The sequence below is a fragment of the Plectropomus leopardus genome, chromosome 7 (genome assembly GCF_008729295.1).
Source record: "Plectropomus leopardus isolate mb chromosome 7, YSFRI_Pleo_2.0, whole genome shotgun sequence".
NCBI classification, from domain to species: domain Eukaryota; kingdom Metazoa; phylum Chordata; class Actinopteri; order Perciformes; family Serranidae; genus Plectropomus; species Plectropomus leopardus.
The window spans coordinates 10798386-10815294 of NC_056469.1; the positions used below are offsets into that span (position 1 = coordinate 10798386).

At 38.6% G+C, this 16909-nt stretch overlaps 2 protein-coding genes across 2 annotated transcripts; both read left to right on the forward strand.

The window, feature by feature from the left end:
* The first annotated feature begins 5426 nt into the window (after window positions 1–5426).
* On the forward strand, window positions 5427–11039 carry tmem147 (transmembrane protein 147). Its single transcript, XM_042490270.1, has 8 exons — window positions 5427–5510; window positions 6493–6595; window positions 7068–7137; window positions 8255–8320; window positions 8456–8592; window positions 8698–8782; window positions 9032–9153; window positions 10147–11039. The coding sequence occupies exons 2-8, from the start codon at window positions 6519–6521 to the stop codon at window positions 10265–10267; spliced, it is 678 nt and encodes a 225-aa protein (XP_042346204.1). The 5' UTR covers window positions 5427–5510; window positions 6493–6518; the 3' UTR covers window positions 10268–11039.
* Window positions 11040–13370: 2331 nt separating this feature from the next.
* sult2st3 (sulfotransferase family 2, cytosolic sulfotransferase 3) lies at window positions 13371–16909 on the forward strand. Its single transcript, XM_042490794.1, has 6 exons — window positions 13371–13548; window positions 14367–14575; window positions 15002–15128; window positions 15247–15341; window positions 16277–16457; window positions 16712–16909. The coding sequence occupies exons 1-6, from the start codon at window positions 13413–13415 to the stop codon at window positions 16825–16827; spliced, it is 864 nt and encodes a 287-aa protein (XP_042346728.1). The 5' UTR covers window positions 13371–13412; the 3' UTR covers window positions 16828–16909.

Consider the following 16909-nt stretch of genomic DNA (forward strand, 5'->3'; position numbering starts at 1 on the left):
CCTGTGAGTTATGTTTCTAGTTGTATCTATTTACTTTAAATATTACTTTTTAATTCTTTTAAATTTTTGCAGCTTTTGGGTTGTATTATATGTGGAGAACTTTGTAATCTTCATTTTAATCATTCTGCTGACATTTTCCACTCAGACTGCTGTCGGCTGCTTTTGGTCCAATCCCCAGTAACAAATAACATTGTGCAGAAACCTATAGGTAAGAATCGCCAGATGGACAGAGGTCATCCCAGGATGTGTACATCAGCATCTGTTGACTAAAAACATTCAAATCCAGTCATTTGCTTACAGCCTGATTTCCCCATCATGCATGCTGGACAGTTTTGAATGTAGTTCATTTGAATGAAGCTTGTAGATTCAGAGGAACAGAGCCTTTCACTGCACCACACATGACTGGATTTGGGTCCACTTTGTTTGTTTTTTCTGGTTATTTCTTATTGCTATGAAGAGTGAAAAACAGAGATTTCACTCAGAGCTTGAAAAAAAAGGAAAAACAGATTTGAAAAAAGTGGTCAGATAGAAAGACACAACGAGTGGTCAATGAGAAGAGGCATGAAGGAAAAAAAGGAGAGTGACTTCCAAAAATCAAATAAACATAATTTGTAGTTATCATTAACATTGCTTAATTGTGGACACAAATTTAAAATAAACTGAGATCAACACCAACATAATTTGTGTGCCGACAGACTTAATCAAAAATGGTCCTTTGTGCCTGTGTTTTCCCAACCTTCTCGGTCCAGTATACCCCAGAGCCACTTACCAGTTTGACTCCATTTCATTGCAGATTGTCTATAGATGGGATGTTTTTATTATTTTTGTGATAGATCCTGGAACTGTTTGTGCCAGCCTCAAGTGGCCATTTGAGGAACTGCAGTTTTTGTACTTTTGCATCAGTGTCATTTTTTAGCTTTGGAGGCTTCAGTTTATATCCTGTGTAGTGAGTTGATCAGATTATTGTGACATAAAATAAACTCACATCAGTGTGTAATCCGACTTGTATGTGCATTTTCCTTCAAGCACACAGTAGATATGTGAATGTATGTGAGACATGTATTTTTTAAAAAAAATCCATCCATCATCTGTGAATGCTTACTCTTTACAGGGTCAGCCTGATATTGGGCAAAAAGCGGGGGACAGATACACCCTGGACACGTCGCCAGTCAATCACAGGGCTGACACATAAAGGCAAGCTCACATTCACACCTACAGGCAATTTAGAGTCAACAATTAACATGCATGTCTGTAGAAACACATGTTAATATGAGGAGAACACATGCAAACTCCACACAGAAGAGCTAGGCTAACAACTGCAGCATGCCATCCCAAAATCTATGAATAATTTCTGTTTTTTTCTGGTATAAAATCAGTCTTGTCACTCATTTTAATTTTAGTACCCCTAGTTGAGAATTACTCACTATTATAGTCACATCTTCTTATTTTAATAGTACAATATTGAAAATGGCATGACAAACTCCATCTGGACTGTATCAGAGGTGAGAGGTGACACTGGTGTGAGGTGTGTCTATGTGGGAGTGACCAGGTACGTCGTTCCTTGCTATAAGAGCAGACCGAAAGATCCTCACCCACCACTCACTGCACCACGAAACCACCCAACTAATGAGGGTTTTGCAGACACGTTTTTGTCTGTAAAAACAGGAGCAGTCATGGGGAACAAGAACAGCTCTGAGTTCAGTCTCTCCCTCCTGCTCATTACTGCTTTTTGTTTGGAGGCATTTAGCATAACGAATTTCATTATCTCTCCAGGTAAGAAGAAGAGTTGGACAGAGGCGAGACAGTACTGCCAGGAGAACTACATTGACTTGATTACTTTGGACATAGTGCAACATTTTGATTTGACTGACTTTTTGCTGAAAAAAAAGGTCCAAGAAATCTGGATCGGTCTGATGAGAGACCCTAAAAATGACTCAGCATGGAGGGGGATAGATGTGATGTGAGTACTCTGTTTGAAATGATGCTGATTTCAGTACTGATGAGTATAAATGAGGTTATATGAGGTGGCTTAGTGAGATATCATCCATTTGTTTGTTTCAGAAGTGGAGAAGGGATCGCAGGAGATGACTACTCGCAGGACAGAAACTGGGAAGAGGGACATCAGAGCAGTCACTGTGCCTTTGTGAGTGGTGCAGATTTAAAGTGGTACGCTGCGAAATGTTTGAAAGAATCTGCCTTCTATTGCTCACAAAACAACAAAATTAAACATTTCAGCATTCTCCGTAACTGGTACAAAGCCTCTCAGTACTGTCAGGACAGAACTAGTAACCTCTCGACCATCACCGGAACAAATGACTTACAGGATGGTGGCTGGATTGGACTGTACCGAGAGGGTGGTGACACTTGGAAGTGGATCGGAGGACCATCTGACTACAGAAACTGGGCACCACAAGGGCGTATCACCTACGACTGTGCCTCTTTTGATCATACCACTAAAAAGTGGCACAGCAAAGTGTGCTCCGAAGAACTTCGCTTTGTCTGCTACGGTGACAACCTGTTGGTGGTGAATGAGAACAAGACATGGGAGGAGGCCCTAAAGCACTGCATGGAAACCCCATGTGTCGGCCGAAGCACTTGCAAATATGAGCTCCTGAGCCTGGAGTCCTTGTCTGACTATGGCTACAACTACGTCAGAGAGAGGATCTTCAGAGCCACAACCGATGAGGTTTGAGAGGAGGGGTTTACACATAAGCAAAAAAAAAAAAAAAAAAAAAACCCTTTTCACTGGAAACTGTCTTGAAATTAAACAAATTACTTAAAACAAAAGGTTTTCATATAGTGCTGGCTTGTGACCCTTTAAAGCAAAGCTGAGTGAGTCAGTCCTTGATTGCGTATTGCAAGCTGTTCAACCACCTAATGAGTTTTCCTTAACTCATAGTTTATTCTTATAGTTTTTTTGAGTCCTGCAAAAACAGCGTTATCAAATATCAAAAATACTGGAAGACATCCAGATACAATAAACATGCTGATTTTATTTTATATTTACTTTCTTGTTAATTATCTCACAACTCCCTCAAATTTATCTTGCAGCCTCTTGTGGAAATCACTGAGATGGAATATGTTAGACACAGTAAATGGAATAAAAGGCAAACTTTGAAAGCCTTTTAAAAGTTCAAGGTTTTCAGTTATTAATAATTCAGTTAAAAACAGAATAATCATTTTGTTAATTAATATTTTTTTTACATTTCAATTTTATGGATCATTTAAATTGAAAAGTATTTTTTAAGTATATTTTGAATTTTTAAAAAAATAAGATAAAAAATGTTTATTAATACATTGAGGCAGGGGTGTCCAGACTTTCTTGAATGAGGAGCATATTAGAAAATGTGAAAATACCTGCAGGCCAGCTGTTTCTCACATCATACGGGTTATTAAAAAAAAGAAGAAAAAATTCTTTACAGATGACATTAACTGTTTCATCTTGAAGTGAACAAGTATTTAACTTCCCACGGCTCCTTAAAGTGACAGTCCTCGCTGTCGACTTAATGCTGCTTTGCCGTGACCAGGTCTGCTATGTTGCAGGAAGTATTTTAAACGGAGAGTGAATACAGGAATATTCAGGGAAATAGTTTGAGGAAAATTAAATCATGTAAGCATGTCCTAGTAGAAACATCAAATACAAATAGCCTGTGAACCTGAAAAAAAATGAAAATTGAGCTTGAAAGTGGCATATATGGGCATCAAACACACAGGTGGCACACTCCACTTTTTAAAACAGGTGTACCTTTTGAATTCAATGAACGACTTTACTCTTCTTATTCTGTGGTGAAGCATTGTGGGACTTTTTTTTTAATACTACAGCTTGTTTGTTCAGTTATGCGTACTTATAATCCGTTTAGCCAAATATTACTCACTTGTTGTAAAATTATGAATTACCTCGTGGAAACATGTGCCTTAAACTGTGTGTATTCATTTTTTGTTTACAGAACCACAAGTTCACAAATTTAGTCAGTGTCTTATTTTGGATAAGTGCCTTGTTGTGTCTTCAACTTCAGCAGTTAAATTAAGATCATTGTGTTTGGTTTGATTAACAAACTCAGCAACTAAACCAGAATAAGGTGAATGAAAGTGTTAGCAGCCACAGATGAAACACAATCACACCTCTCAGTCTCGCCTTGTGCTTCTCAGGTTTGGACGAGCCTGCGTTTCCAGGGAGGGAAGTGGTTTTGGGTGAATGGAAAGGAACTGGCTGACCATGGGATGCTGCCAGACTGTCCATCCCTGTGGAAGCAATGTGGGACCCTGTCCAAACACGACACAAACAAGTGGATCATCAGGGACTGCTCTGAAAGACGAAACTTCATCTGTCAAGCAATCTCGAAGAGACACGAGTGAGACAAGCTTTGAGGGAGAGGAGGTTTGACTTTTCAGTGCTCCGTGAATGCTTCTTTTGTCTGTCGGTTTGCACACTGAGCTCTCTATATTCTATAGACATAATCTCGTGCTGTAATTATATTTAATACTAATACTTTTTGAAAATATATAATTAGATTATTAGATTATTACCACATTTAGAGAGTGAGGATGTCATTTGTCTATCTTTTGCCTACATAAAAAAATAAATGTTAAGTGGTTTAAAAAAAAAAAAAAATCTCTCTTGACTTTGTTGGTGACAGATCACATATTATTTTGCTTGTGTAAACTGTGGCCAACTTTAGAAATTTAAATGAACAAGACATGTGGATATGTGAATAGTCTGAGTTTACCCTGCTTTTCATTGACACTCTCATCATTAACATGAAATCGTTGCTTGCTCCAGCTGGATTCCTTCAGTGCTGCGAACCTATCAGCAACTGTAGGTCCCTAAATTTAGTCAGTTAAACATATTTATCGTCCCATGTATCATCTGTGTAACTTTTGTCTTTTTCAAAATTTGCTTTGCATTTTAACAGGAGGGTAACAATTCTGACAATATAAGGGAATGCACTTTACTCATCAGAGAAGGGTGTGGCTGTGGTGTAACTTATTTATTTATTTCATCTTGACTCTCCCCTAAGCTGCAAATATTTTTCCTTGAGCCTCCACGAATGACTTGAGAAGAAATGTATGACCGGTCCTCCACAGTAAATGGGCCCTAACCCTCTGATGATTGACAGTAAGAAATTGAAAAGATACTCCTGGAATTGTAAAAATAAATAAAATAAAATAAAATAAAATAAAATAAAAATAAAATAAAATACAGCATTTTTGATGATTGATTTCTGTGTTTAAAGTTTCTGGTTGTAATAAAATTATATGATTTTTCATTTTTTGATTATGGTTTTGAAGGTCCAGGTTGTATTTAAAATAGATACAACACACAACTTTCTAAGCTGCATGTCTCTCCCCGGAACTAAAATAAAAAAACATAAATACCTCCTGAGTGCCATTATTGAGTTCCTATTGGTGACACAGTCGGATGCATTTTGAGGTTGGACCTGGCTTATTTCCGTTTGTCATTCAACGAGACTACGCTTTTCAGTTAGCTTCTCCTCAGCTCATCAAACTCGGTAAGTATTGACATCTAAAAAATGTTTTATTGTCGCTGCCATTTGAATTAAATGGTAACTTGATTGAGACTAGTTTTATGGTTCAACTCGGCCGAGTTAAAATATCTTGGCTTGTTTTTGACAGAGGCGCGTGGGTTGTGGTTTAGCCAGCTAACGTAAGCGTAGCAGAGTACTCATGTCCTCAGTGAATTTGACGTTCAACAGCTTTATAACTCTGTAGGTTGATCAAAAAGACACGCCAAACATTTTCTCATGGCGAAGACAAACTTGTGTTTGCTTTGCAAATGCTGTAAATCCGCCTGTTAGCTCGCTTGTAGCTACGAAGCTTCAGTGTTAAACAGGCGACAATGTAACATTTCCAACACTGTTGGTGACTGTCCTGTAGTACTGAGTACTGAGTACTGAGTACTGCTGTTGTTTTGTACAACATTTAAAATAAAGAATTGAAATAGTAATCAACATGTCTGCAAATGATTGTTATATGTTCTGCAACACTATTTTTCTAACCTTTTGACTTGTCACGGTGGGAATAACACAGGTGTCAAGTATGAGATGACTGATGGCCGAATTCCATTTAGCTGCTTTGTTTTCAGGGTTCTTGTATCCTGCATGCTTTCCTCACTGTAACGCTCTCGCAGAGACCTTGTGCATTTTCTCCAATGACAAGTCATAATGTCTGCTGTGAGAAAGGCCTATCAAAAAACCCCAGAGCAGGCTGCTACATTATATGATTTAAACTTCTGAAGTCTTCAAGTCTGTTTCATAGAACTTTTGAATTGAATTTATTTAGGTTTTGGGGAGTGAGGTTTTGGGGAGTGGGACATTTTGAGGTGTCGCGCGCGCGTGTGTGTGAGAGAAAGAGAGAGAGAGAGAGAGAGAGAGAGAGAGAGAAAATGTTTCATTAATTAAAAACAAAAATATGAGAACAAAGGGTGTCTTTTTGGATCAACAGTCTGTGTTATCTTATGTTGTTTCTCTGCAGGGAGCTGAATTTTCTTGCTGGACATCATGACACTGTTTCACTTTGGAAACTGCTTTGCCTTGGCCTATTTCCCTTACTTCATAACATACAAGTGCAGCGGCCTGTAAGTGTCTGTTTAAATCAAGGGTTTGCAAAATGCGTGAATGATGCATAACTCCGTACTGATACACATCAGTTCAGTCATAGCTAGTGAAGCATAGTTAGAGTTCAGGATTGAGAATAAAATACTATGATGTAGTATGCTAGAAAAAGACCGCTATGACTAATTTATACATCATTATAACATAGTTTCTTCCTATTCATACGTTGTAGCAACATATGGCCAGAGACTAAGTCTGTTAATAATCTGCTTAAGTTTGGAGGGGGTCCACATAATCTTCTTAGACCTTTCGAGTGTGCTCCTGAATTTGGTCGTACTTTTGCTTAACAACATAACTTTTGTTTCTGTCACCGCTCCTGTGCTCAAGTTTAAAAACACTCTCAATTTGTGAATTTCTGCCTCGACTGCTTCATCTGTGATGCCTCCTTGTTTTGCAGTCTGGTCATTTAACTCTGTGTTTGTGTTCAATCTTTAGCTCAGAGTACAATGCTTTCTGGAGGTGTGTCCAGGCTGGAGCAACCTACCTGTTTGTCCAACTCTGTAAGGTGAGTGAGCTTTCTGGTTATTCAACGATCTCTGAGTCCATAGACTGGCCCTTAGACTTATATCATCTGTCAGCAGCCATAAACCCATCATTTATTCATCATTATTTATTTTCAAGTGAGCAATACAGACGTAATGGGACAATAATTCTGTGCAATAATGTCTTAATTGTACAATAATCTGTGCAGTAATTCCACTGCTGCAATATTATTTTCATCTAATATTCTTATTGAAAGGAACTGTGTGTGATTTAGGGGGATTTAGATGGTGAGGTTTGCTGATTGCAACCAGCCTAAACTTCTCACACTTAGACTTCCTTTAGTGGGGATGTCAGTGGCTCAGTGGACAGAGCAGGCGCCCCATGTACAGAGACTGAGCCCTTGCTGCAACAGCCGCGGGTTTGACTCCGGTCTCGGCCCGTTGCTGCATGTCGACCCCTCTCTCTCCCCCTTTCACACCGACTCTCTCATTTAATACATTTATTCTATTCTTGCATTTATTTAACACACTTTGTAGTCTGAGGCACATATTTGTACATATTTCCTATTATATATATACACACAGACAAATTTATTGGTACCCTTAGAGCTCATTGAAAAAACGTTTCATTCATCCTGAAAACTGATTGAGTTAAAAGCAGTTGTCTCATGTATACCTGTGTTCCTTTGGTATGTCATAGAGTAAGGTATTTAAGTAAATGTCTATTTTCATTAAATATGGAATTAACAGTAATGGATGCCTTTTACTCTCGTCTGTGTCAAGTTTTTTCAGAGGAAATTGTGGGTTCTTCTATTTTTATGGAAGGGTACCAACAAATTTGTCCATGTCTGTGTATATATGTGTGTATGTTGTTATATTTTGTAGTATAATGCACACATTTTTATATTTTTACATAGCTTTTATTTTCTATTTCTTTATCACTTATCTATGCTAAAATATAAGAAAAACTGTAACATGTCCAAATTTACCTCAGAGGATCATTAAGGTATTTTTGATCCTGATTTCATCATATAACTGAGCATGGGAGTTGTAGTATGTAGTATACAAGCATAGACTTTAATGTTATTAGTATTTTGGAGTGTGTAAACAGGATTTGATGATCTTTCATCTTTCTTTCAGATGCTGTTCCTCGCCACATTTTTTCCCACATGGGAAGGAGGAGCCGGAGTTTATGACTTTGTAGGGGTGAGTATTGTTACCTCATCATCGGAACATCAGAAAAAGATTAATATTTTTTTGAAATGTTATAATTGCAAAAACAAAGATCATTAGTAGAATACCAGATTGTGTGAGGTTGTAATGCGTGCGTTTGTTTTTCAGGAATTTATGAAGGCGACAGTGGACCTGGCCGACCTGCTGGGTCTGCATCTTGTGATGTCTCGAAATGCCGGTAAGGGGGAGTACAAGATCATGGTGGCTGCCATGGGCTGGGCAACAGCAGAACTTGTGATGTCCAGGTAAGCAGTATCACGGCTCCTGCAGAAGAAACTTTAGCTTTTCTTTGTCAAATGATTGTAAATATAGAAACACTGAATCTGCGCTGACCTGTTATTGCTCTTCAGGTGTCTTCCTCTGTGGGTGGGAGCCAGAGGAATTGAGTTTGACTGGAAATACATCCAGATGAGCTTTGACTCTAACATTAGTTTGGTGAGTAGCTGTCTTCTTCTGCTTCTGTCGCTGTTCTGTCTATTCCTGCATTTCAGATTATCTGCCCTTGACCTTCACTCTAGCCTGACTTCCCTCATCTTAATGTCAGTCTCTTCTTTTTCTCTCATCCTCCCATCTCACCTCCATCCACTGCTTTCAGAAAGGCTGTCACATTTTGAATTATCCTCTGCAGTGTTTTTATTTTCTTCCACACTTACTCAAGCAGCAATTACTCCTGTTTGTTTATAGGTCCATTATATCGCCATGGCAGCGGTGGTGTGGATGTTCACACGATATGACCTTCCAAAGAGCTTCAGGCTTCCTGTTACTGTGCTGCTGGCTCTCTGTGTCTACAAGGCCTTCTTAATGGAGTAAGTGTGACACGCTTTGACACACTCTTACTGTAAATACTCTACTAATACACACCATCGGACATACAGAACAGAGAAAAACAAACGAGTGGTTTAAGAGTGGGATACCACATGATGATGATATTAAAAGAATTGCTTGCCTGCAAAATGACCATTTTTATATCAGTTACTCACAGGATGTTACCCTTACTTTGTATAGAAGACTGTTTTTCTCACATGCCTCCACAGGCGCGCTACTCTGCCGTGTGTGAGACTGTTTCTACTGAATGTACGGGATGTTTTAGATCAATTGCGTGTGTTCAGGAAGTACGACTGCATAAGTAAGACTGTTTTGATACAGTTTTGCTGTTTAAAGGAAGTCATCATTTAGTTAAATTCACGAAGACTGTTTGCCTTTTTTAGATTCTCTGTTCACTGTGGAGGAATGCAGAAAAAGTTTCCTCATAAATCGAAGGTTAAACACAAGTATTTGATATACAAATGATCTTTTTGCTGGTGAAGTATTCCTTTAATATTCTAATCTTAACTTTAGACATGGAAACAAATATTGAAATTCAGCTTTAGTTAGATTTGACTGCCTATGTGTTCGCTGTACTTTATTTTGTCAACCACAGGATGGCTCTAGTTTACAGCAACAACATGAGCAGTGAATAGCAAAGAAAACCAAGAGAAATACACAGAGCGCTTTTAAGTCTTTTTATTCAAATTTCAATTTTAAAAGGACTCATTATGTCGTCAGTGTTGGTGGCTGGAGTCGACCTCAGTTTACGAACAAAAGGCCACCGCTAAATGCATGCCTGGTTACGAGTGTGTTTTAGTTGCCTGGAGGAATTTTTAAAAACTCTTTGCTTACAAATGCATTAACATGTGGAAGAGTTGAGAATTTTTAAAATATTTGACACTCTGTTGCTCTGATTTCAACTATGCCTAGTAACTTTGTTATGTACTTAAATGCTGTAAGTGACATCGTGTTTCTCTCTGTTGTGCCGTCAGGTTGTTTGTCCACGTCTTCCTGTTGGGCAGTTGGACAGTATTGTTGGTGAAAGCCGTGCTGACTGGTGCCATCTCGCTCTGCTCACTGTTTCTCTTCGTCACTCTGGTCCACAGTAACTAAGTACACCTCAGTACCCTGACTGAGCCTGCAGCAGTCTATTTGGTCCAGACTGGACTTGCGTTTTGATGAATCAGAAGCTGACTCTCAATACCCTTTCAGTTTACTTATCACCACACATCACCAAAGACTGCTGAAAAAATGCCTGTTGATATTTGGTAGCTGGACTGGTCTGATGTACAAACAAGGCCAAGCTACCAAATGGTACGCCAACCAGTTCTACCCGTTTGTTTTAATCAGTCTGTACGGACCGCTGATGGAAACCAAGCTCTAAGGCTTTGTTTGCTTTCAGTCCAGCGGTTAAAACTGCAGGTTGAGTGGAGACATAGTGGAAGCTTCCTCAATGATTGGCTTACCTAAGCTGTGTTGGTTTTTTAAAAGGTGAATTTTGTACAAGAACAACCTCAAATGAATTGAGACTTTAACAATAACTTCTTTCTTTTCTATGTGTTGTCCAATGAGCCAGTGTAAATGCTTAGAAGATATAGTGAAGTGAATTTATAACGATGATAGTAATAGTTCCTTGACAGTTCATTGTGTGGCCACCAATTCATCAATTTATTTATCCACAAGTAAATAATATAATAAGTTAAAATGTAACTTGAGCAAGATTTTTCTCATAATTGGAAAAAAAGACATCTAAGATTTAAAGTTTAACTCAAAATCAGACTCACTGAATGAATAAACTGAAGTCCGTTCAGCATTACGACCATTTCATGTTAAATTCTAACATATGTGATTTTGACATTAAAGTAATAAAATTGTCTTTGTTTAATTTTGCTTTAAGTTTTGATTGATTCGGGGCAGAAAGAAGCATGCATCTACGAGAGGCTTGTACTCGTCCTCTTAGGCTGAGCTGTAGCATTAGCTAGCTCAAAGGTGCTTCGTGAGCTAGCAGTAGATCCATACCTCCTTCTGCACGGTAACATGGTTGGCTGGTGTAGTTCAGTAGAGAAAAAATAGTTCCTACATGAAACTGCTCACAACAAGGTGTGTGGAGTTACCGGGTCATGATTTCTGCAAAGAAACATTGCTGTTGAGTTTTTCCAGTGTATACTTTTTGGCGTTTTGAGCATAAGCTGAGTGCAATCTAGTTCTGTTATGTTGGAGAGAGCAGACGTCTCTATGGCCGATATCGCCAACACTCTGCAACTCACACCGAAGCAATCTAGATTGATCACTAGCAATAAAAACGAGAAAAAAAATATTTTTTTTTTTTATTTGGGGGGGGGGGGGGTGAACTGTCCCTTTAAGTCCATCCCTGCAAACAGTCAAACACAAAGGCAACTATCTGAAATAATAACTAAGTGGACATGATCCTGTACTGGCATTTTTAGTTTGATTTCTTCTTCCAGAAAGCACTATAGAGATTGCAAATGAGGGAAATACTGTAAAAATCTTTAATCAAGAATCTTATTCAAATCCGTGTTGTGTCATTTGTTAAACAGAGGACCATTTTTATAAAGAGGAGTGTCATCTCAGCAGTTTTGTTTACCTACTGTTGCATTCATGCTTCAGCAGGGCCAGCGTTAAAGGAGCTTTGGGTTTGATTTAAAAATTGGTGTGAAAGTCAACGAGAGAAGACATGTTCCGTTCTCTCAAACTAATACTTTAACTGATACTTTTCCCAAGGATCCATACAGAAAGTGATACCTTTGATGCTTTGCTTCAGGTCATGAAAATGTTAAAATAACTGAGTTGTATGACATCGCTGGGATTTCACTGGTAAGCTAACCAGTGGTGCTAGTTTGTTTTGATGATTCTGTTTCCAAGGAAAACAAGCACTGAAGGTTAACTTTTTATCAAAACGACCAGGGATGAATTGAGCATTAAAAAAATAATGTCATTCCTTTATTATCTATCATTTAATGAGTCAGTTTAAATGCTTGGATTAAATAGTAAAATATATTTACAAAAATGATGACAGTGAAAGTTCCTTGATAGTTGAGTAGCCAAATTAAATGGAGCATTTAGTTAAAGCGTAACTATAGAAAGAATATTATTATTAATCATTAAGTTTACCTACAAAAAAAGAGATGCCCGCAGAATGAATCAGTTCAAGTCTGCTCAGCATTATGACCACATCATGTTGAATTGTAACATCTGACATTAAAATGTCTTTTAGACTTATCTTGCTCTCAGAGTCTTGATGATCAGACTAGATAGTGTTCAATGGCTGTCATGAATGATCAGATGTCATGTTTAAGAAAAGGGACAGGGTATCTGAGGACACATGATGTTTTTTATCACTAGTGAGCTTCATGTACTTTGCACAGTGACTGATAGCAGAGCTCTACTTATAAAGCACAGATAACCACGGTGAACCATAACAGCTGTGCATGTATTTGCAGGCAGATGTCAAGCTTGTGTCAAAAGTTTACTAACCAAGACAAAATTCAGACAATTTGCATACCTCATGTAGACGACACAAAAAACATCAAGAATGACGTTTCACAAAGACTGATTGATCCGTAAGTGAACAAATGATGCTTAAAGATCCTTTTTTCCACTGACTGCTTTAGTATACATAATGGCAAAATTGAAAATGCTCAAAATTGAAATGTCAAAATTTCAGTTTTTGACATACAATTGTGAAACTGTGGACACCTCAGCTATCATAATTGCAACTTATTGTCATTTTTTTCCATGAACAATGGAGATTTATTTAGTGAGAATTTGCAGTAGCTGTTTACAGCAACTCATATTGATGCCCTGTGGGTTCAATTTTTGATCATTCGAAAATCTGTGTAATGCTGTGTAGTGAGTTTAGTGTGAATTGAGCAAAAAATGTGTGAGAAGAGAGGTTTAATTGGTTTTTAACAGTTTTTAGTAGAAACTGCATGATGAACTTCATAATTTGCATTAGAATGGATTTACAAAAGTGTCTTCAAAATTGGGCCTACAGTTTAGTGAAAGTTGCAAAGCTGTAGACCATACAGGTGGTTAGTTATTCATTTTCAAAGTTTCCAAATTTAATGTATTGTCATGCATGGTTAGTAAGATTTCCTCAGACGGAGGAGGAGGAGGATACTGGCAAAGGGACGCTTTATAACGATAGAAGCTCCCAGACTACCTCAGACAGAGAAAGTGAGCAACGTGAAGGCAATAACCTGCAGAGCTTTTAACTTTTTAACCAGACACAATCATCATGTCTTCCAACGAGTGCATTGACTTCCACGGCCTTCTCTTGCCCCCTACGGCTCACAGTGCGGAGAGCCTGAAGTATGCCCAAAGTTTCTCTGTGAAAGACTCCGATGTGTTTGCTGTGACTTACCCCAAGTCAGGTACAGTGAATTCATTTTCATATTTGTTCATTTTCTCTTTTAAAATGTACCACAACTTTTCAACTATGTTTATTCATGAAGGTAAGGCAGGTACAACATTGTCGTATTTGTGAGTCACAGCTGAGCATCGAGTACCTGTATAATGAACAGCTGCAGCAGATAGCCAGTCACATTACAAGTGACAGCTCCCATCCTCTATCTGAGGAATTTCAGCTCCCACCGTCTGGGCCAAGCTTTAAAGTACCTAGGTGTAGGACAAAGCGCTACAGGAACAGCTTTGTCCCAACCGCTATCATTAATTTAAATAAAGCCTAGCATGGGTTGCACACACATTTTTTAATTTTTATATTTATTTATAGAACTATTTATCTGCCATTTAGGCTTTATTTGATTTTACAGTTTTGCTTTAGGGCCTTCTCTTGAGTCCTGATTTTTGTAAGCTTGTGAGTACCCGGTGTTAGCCCTGTCTGTTATGCATGTGTCCTCTGTAAGTGTTTCTCATTTAATGTTGTAAACTAATATGGATGCTCTCTCTATTATGCTGCAAAACAAATCTACCTACGGGTACAAATAAAGTCACATACCTACCTTTCTGAGGATATCATTACTGCTAACTGTTAAAAGAACTACTAAATGCTAATTCAACATGGTTTTAATCGTGCCCATTTACCAGAAATATACACAAGTTGAAAACCTAAACCTGAAAACCACAGATTTAGACCATTTAATGTTGCTTTTTCACTTTGTTGGTGCATTTTCCTTTCAGTACTTCCAGCAGTCTTGTGATGTATTTTCAGCTGCTCTTTTGTTTTCTGCAGGTACAATCTGGATGCAAGAGATCCTCCCACTGCTGCTGAATGGGGGCGATCTGACGCCGATCCAAACCATTCCTAACTGGGACAGGGTCCCCTGGCTGGAGCAGGGAAGACTGGCAGTGGTTGTGGATCAGCTGCCTTCTCCACGGGCGCTGGTCACTCATTTTCCCTGCCACCTCATGCCCCCATCCTTCCACACCTCCAAAGCCAAGGTAAAAGGGTGAAGACTGTGTGTGATATTCCTGTGTAAATACTTCCCCTGTGCAACTGTGACATCAGCAGCTTTGAGATGTGGAGATATTGTACCTGAGAAAATGTAGGTATCTCACAGAACATCGTGCAGGAGCTCCTAGTTTATGTCATTTTAACAACAAATGCTAGGGATGGGCAACACCACAAAATCTGATACCAAGTAACTACCAAGGCAGTATCTATATTTTGGTATCAGTCCACCCACCCCCAACATCTACAGTTAGAAGAGCTCTTGCTGTGGTGTTTCTGTGAAAACTTCCCAGGCTTTTTTTTTTTAAGTATTTGTCTGTAACTAACATTGTCTTTGTCATAGTCTCAGTCTGTAATCAATGGGACACATTTCACCTGACTTTTTATTAAATCAGCCTCTTATGTCTCCGTTATAGGTAATCTATGTCATGAGGAACCCTATGGACATCTTGGTGTCTTCATACTACTTCCATCAGATGGCCGAATTCCTTAAGGATCCAGGAACCTTTGATACATTCGTGGACAAATTTCTTGAGGGCAGAGGTCAGAGGGCTCATGAAGGCTTTTCTCTTAAAAAGTCATCTTTGTTTGTCATTTTTGCTGAAGGAATGTAGTGGTTGTTTGTTTTTATTCTGTGGTCTTTTGTCTGTGTTGTCTTTAGTGATGTTTGGAAAGTGGACAGACCATGTGAAGAGCTGGAGAGGCACAGACCTGGGAGACAGAATAATGTACGTCACATATGAAGAAATGACTCAGGTAAAACACTACCCAGAACTCTCATAGACTTTTGTTGGCTGTTTCAGTGACATAAAACAGCGACTTACACTCAGAGAGGGCAGGTAGACCGATGGTCAGGCTTGGGAGTAACAGAATACATGGAACGGTGATATCAAAGACAAAGTCAACTTTATTGTCAGTTCTGCCATATGTACAGGACATAGACAGGATTGAAATGCACTTTCTCCTAGAACCTCACTATAAACATGCAAGTACACAAACAAAAGAAAAAAAAGTTTTTAAAAAAAGGTAAGTAAATACAAAATGAAAGTAGCAAAGTTTCAGTCAAAGGGAAGCACACATAAAAACATACAAGCACCAACCTCTAGTATAAGTATAAGTAAGTGAGCGATTATTTCTGTCATGCAGTGTGTGATTATTGTGTAAATGGCCTGAATAGCCCAGATATAATAAATAGTTAAGATGTAATAAATAGTGCAATACAGCATATGGATGTGAGAGTAATGTAAAAAAAGAAAAAGAAAAAGGGATTTGCCCTGAAGCGTTTCCTGGGACAGGGACATGATCAACACTTATGACACGATCAAAGCTAAGTTACATTATTATGATACAAGAAAAAGTAACAGTATATTATCAGAATTTAAGAAAAAATGAAATGAGTTGAACATTTCTAGTGAGAAATGTGCATTTTTTTATTCCTAATCTTCGTTCTGTGGATGTGTGTGATCTGCAGTTGGTTATTACAAAGATTCTAATGTTGCTGTGGTGGTTGTTGTGGACGCTGAGACCACATATTGTTGGTTGAATGGACATGAGTATTCCAGTTTTAAGGCTTATCCCAATTTTGACAATAATAGAGATATGGTGTTTACATGGTGCAAAAAGAAATCAGGTATTTATATCCCCGTATATCTGATGAAAATAAAAGAACGTGTCCTTGTGCCCTCTTTTAGGACCTGCCTGCAGCTCTCAGGCGCATGTCTGATTTCCTGGGCCGTAATCTGAGTGAAGGAACCATCCAGAAGATAGCAGAACACTGCTCCTTCAAGGCCATGAAGAACAACAACATGTCCAACTTGAGCCTGGTCCCTAAGATGTACATGGACTCAGACAAATCTCCATTCCTCAGGAAAGGTGAGGCCGCACGTGTCCATCATCACTTCCTCTGACTGGATTAAATTGTCAACCTGTTTGAAGCTGATCAGATCAGTTCAGCACAACACAAGAGTTCAAAGTGACTTATTAGGAATACGATATAATCATGTCAGTTGATTTCAGTTTCCATTAAATCTGGCTTTTCCACATTTCCACTGAACAGTTGATTTTCTTCCACATCACAGATTTATTGTGTTTATGTGACTGTCTTGATGTGGGTGTTTTTATGTTAGGTGTTGCGGGAGACTGGAAAAACCATTTCAGCCCAGAGCAGCTGGCCAGATTCACATCGGCCATTCGCAAAGAGCTGGAGAACGAGAGCTTCACTCTGCCATGGAGCCTGGATTGACCATCGACCAGAGCAAAGACAGAGATGGAAAGAGCTGTAGAAATAAAGTCAAGGCAAGTAGTTTGCTGCTAACTTGACCAAA

Bases quoted from the DNA above. Each gene is read 5' to 3' on its own strand.
- tmem147 (XM_042490270.1), top strand. From the start codon at position 6,519: ATGACACTGTTTCACTTTGGAAACTGCTTTGCCTTGGCCTATTTCCCT. The intron at 6,596-7,067 runs GTAAGTGTCTGT...TTCAATCTTTAG, and splicing joins ACATACAAGTGCAGCGGCCT to CTCAGAGTACAATGCTTTCT. The intron at 7,138-8,254 runs GTGAGTGAGCTT...TCTTTCTTTCAG, and splicing joins TGTTTGTCCAACTCTGTAAG to ATGCTGTTCCTCGCCACATT.
- sult2st3 (XM_042490794.1), top strand. From the start codon at position 13,413: ATGTCTTCCAACGAGTGCATTGACTTCCACGGCCTTCTCTTGCCCCCT. The intron at 13,549-14,366 runs GTACAGTGAATT...TGTTTTCTGCAG, and splicing joins TGTGACTTACCCCAAGTCAG to GTACAATCTGGATGCAAGAG. The intron at 15,129-15,246 runs GTCAGAGGGCTC...TGTTGTCTTTAG, and splicing joins CAAATTTCTTGAGGGCAGAG to TGATGTTTGGAAAGTGGACA.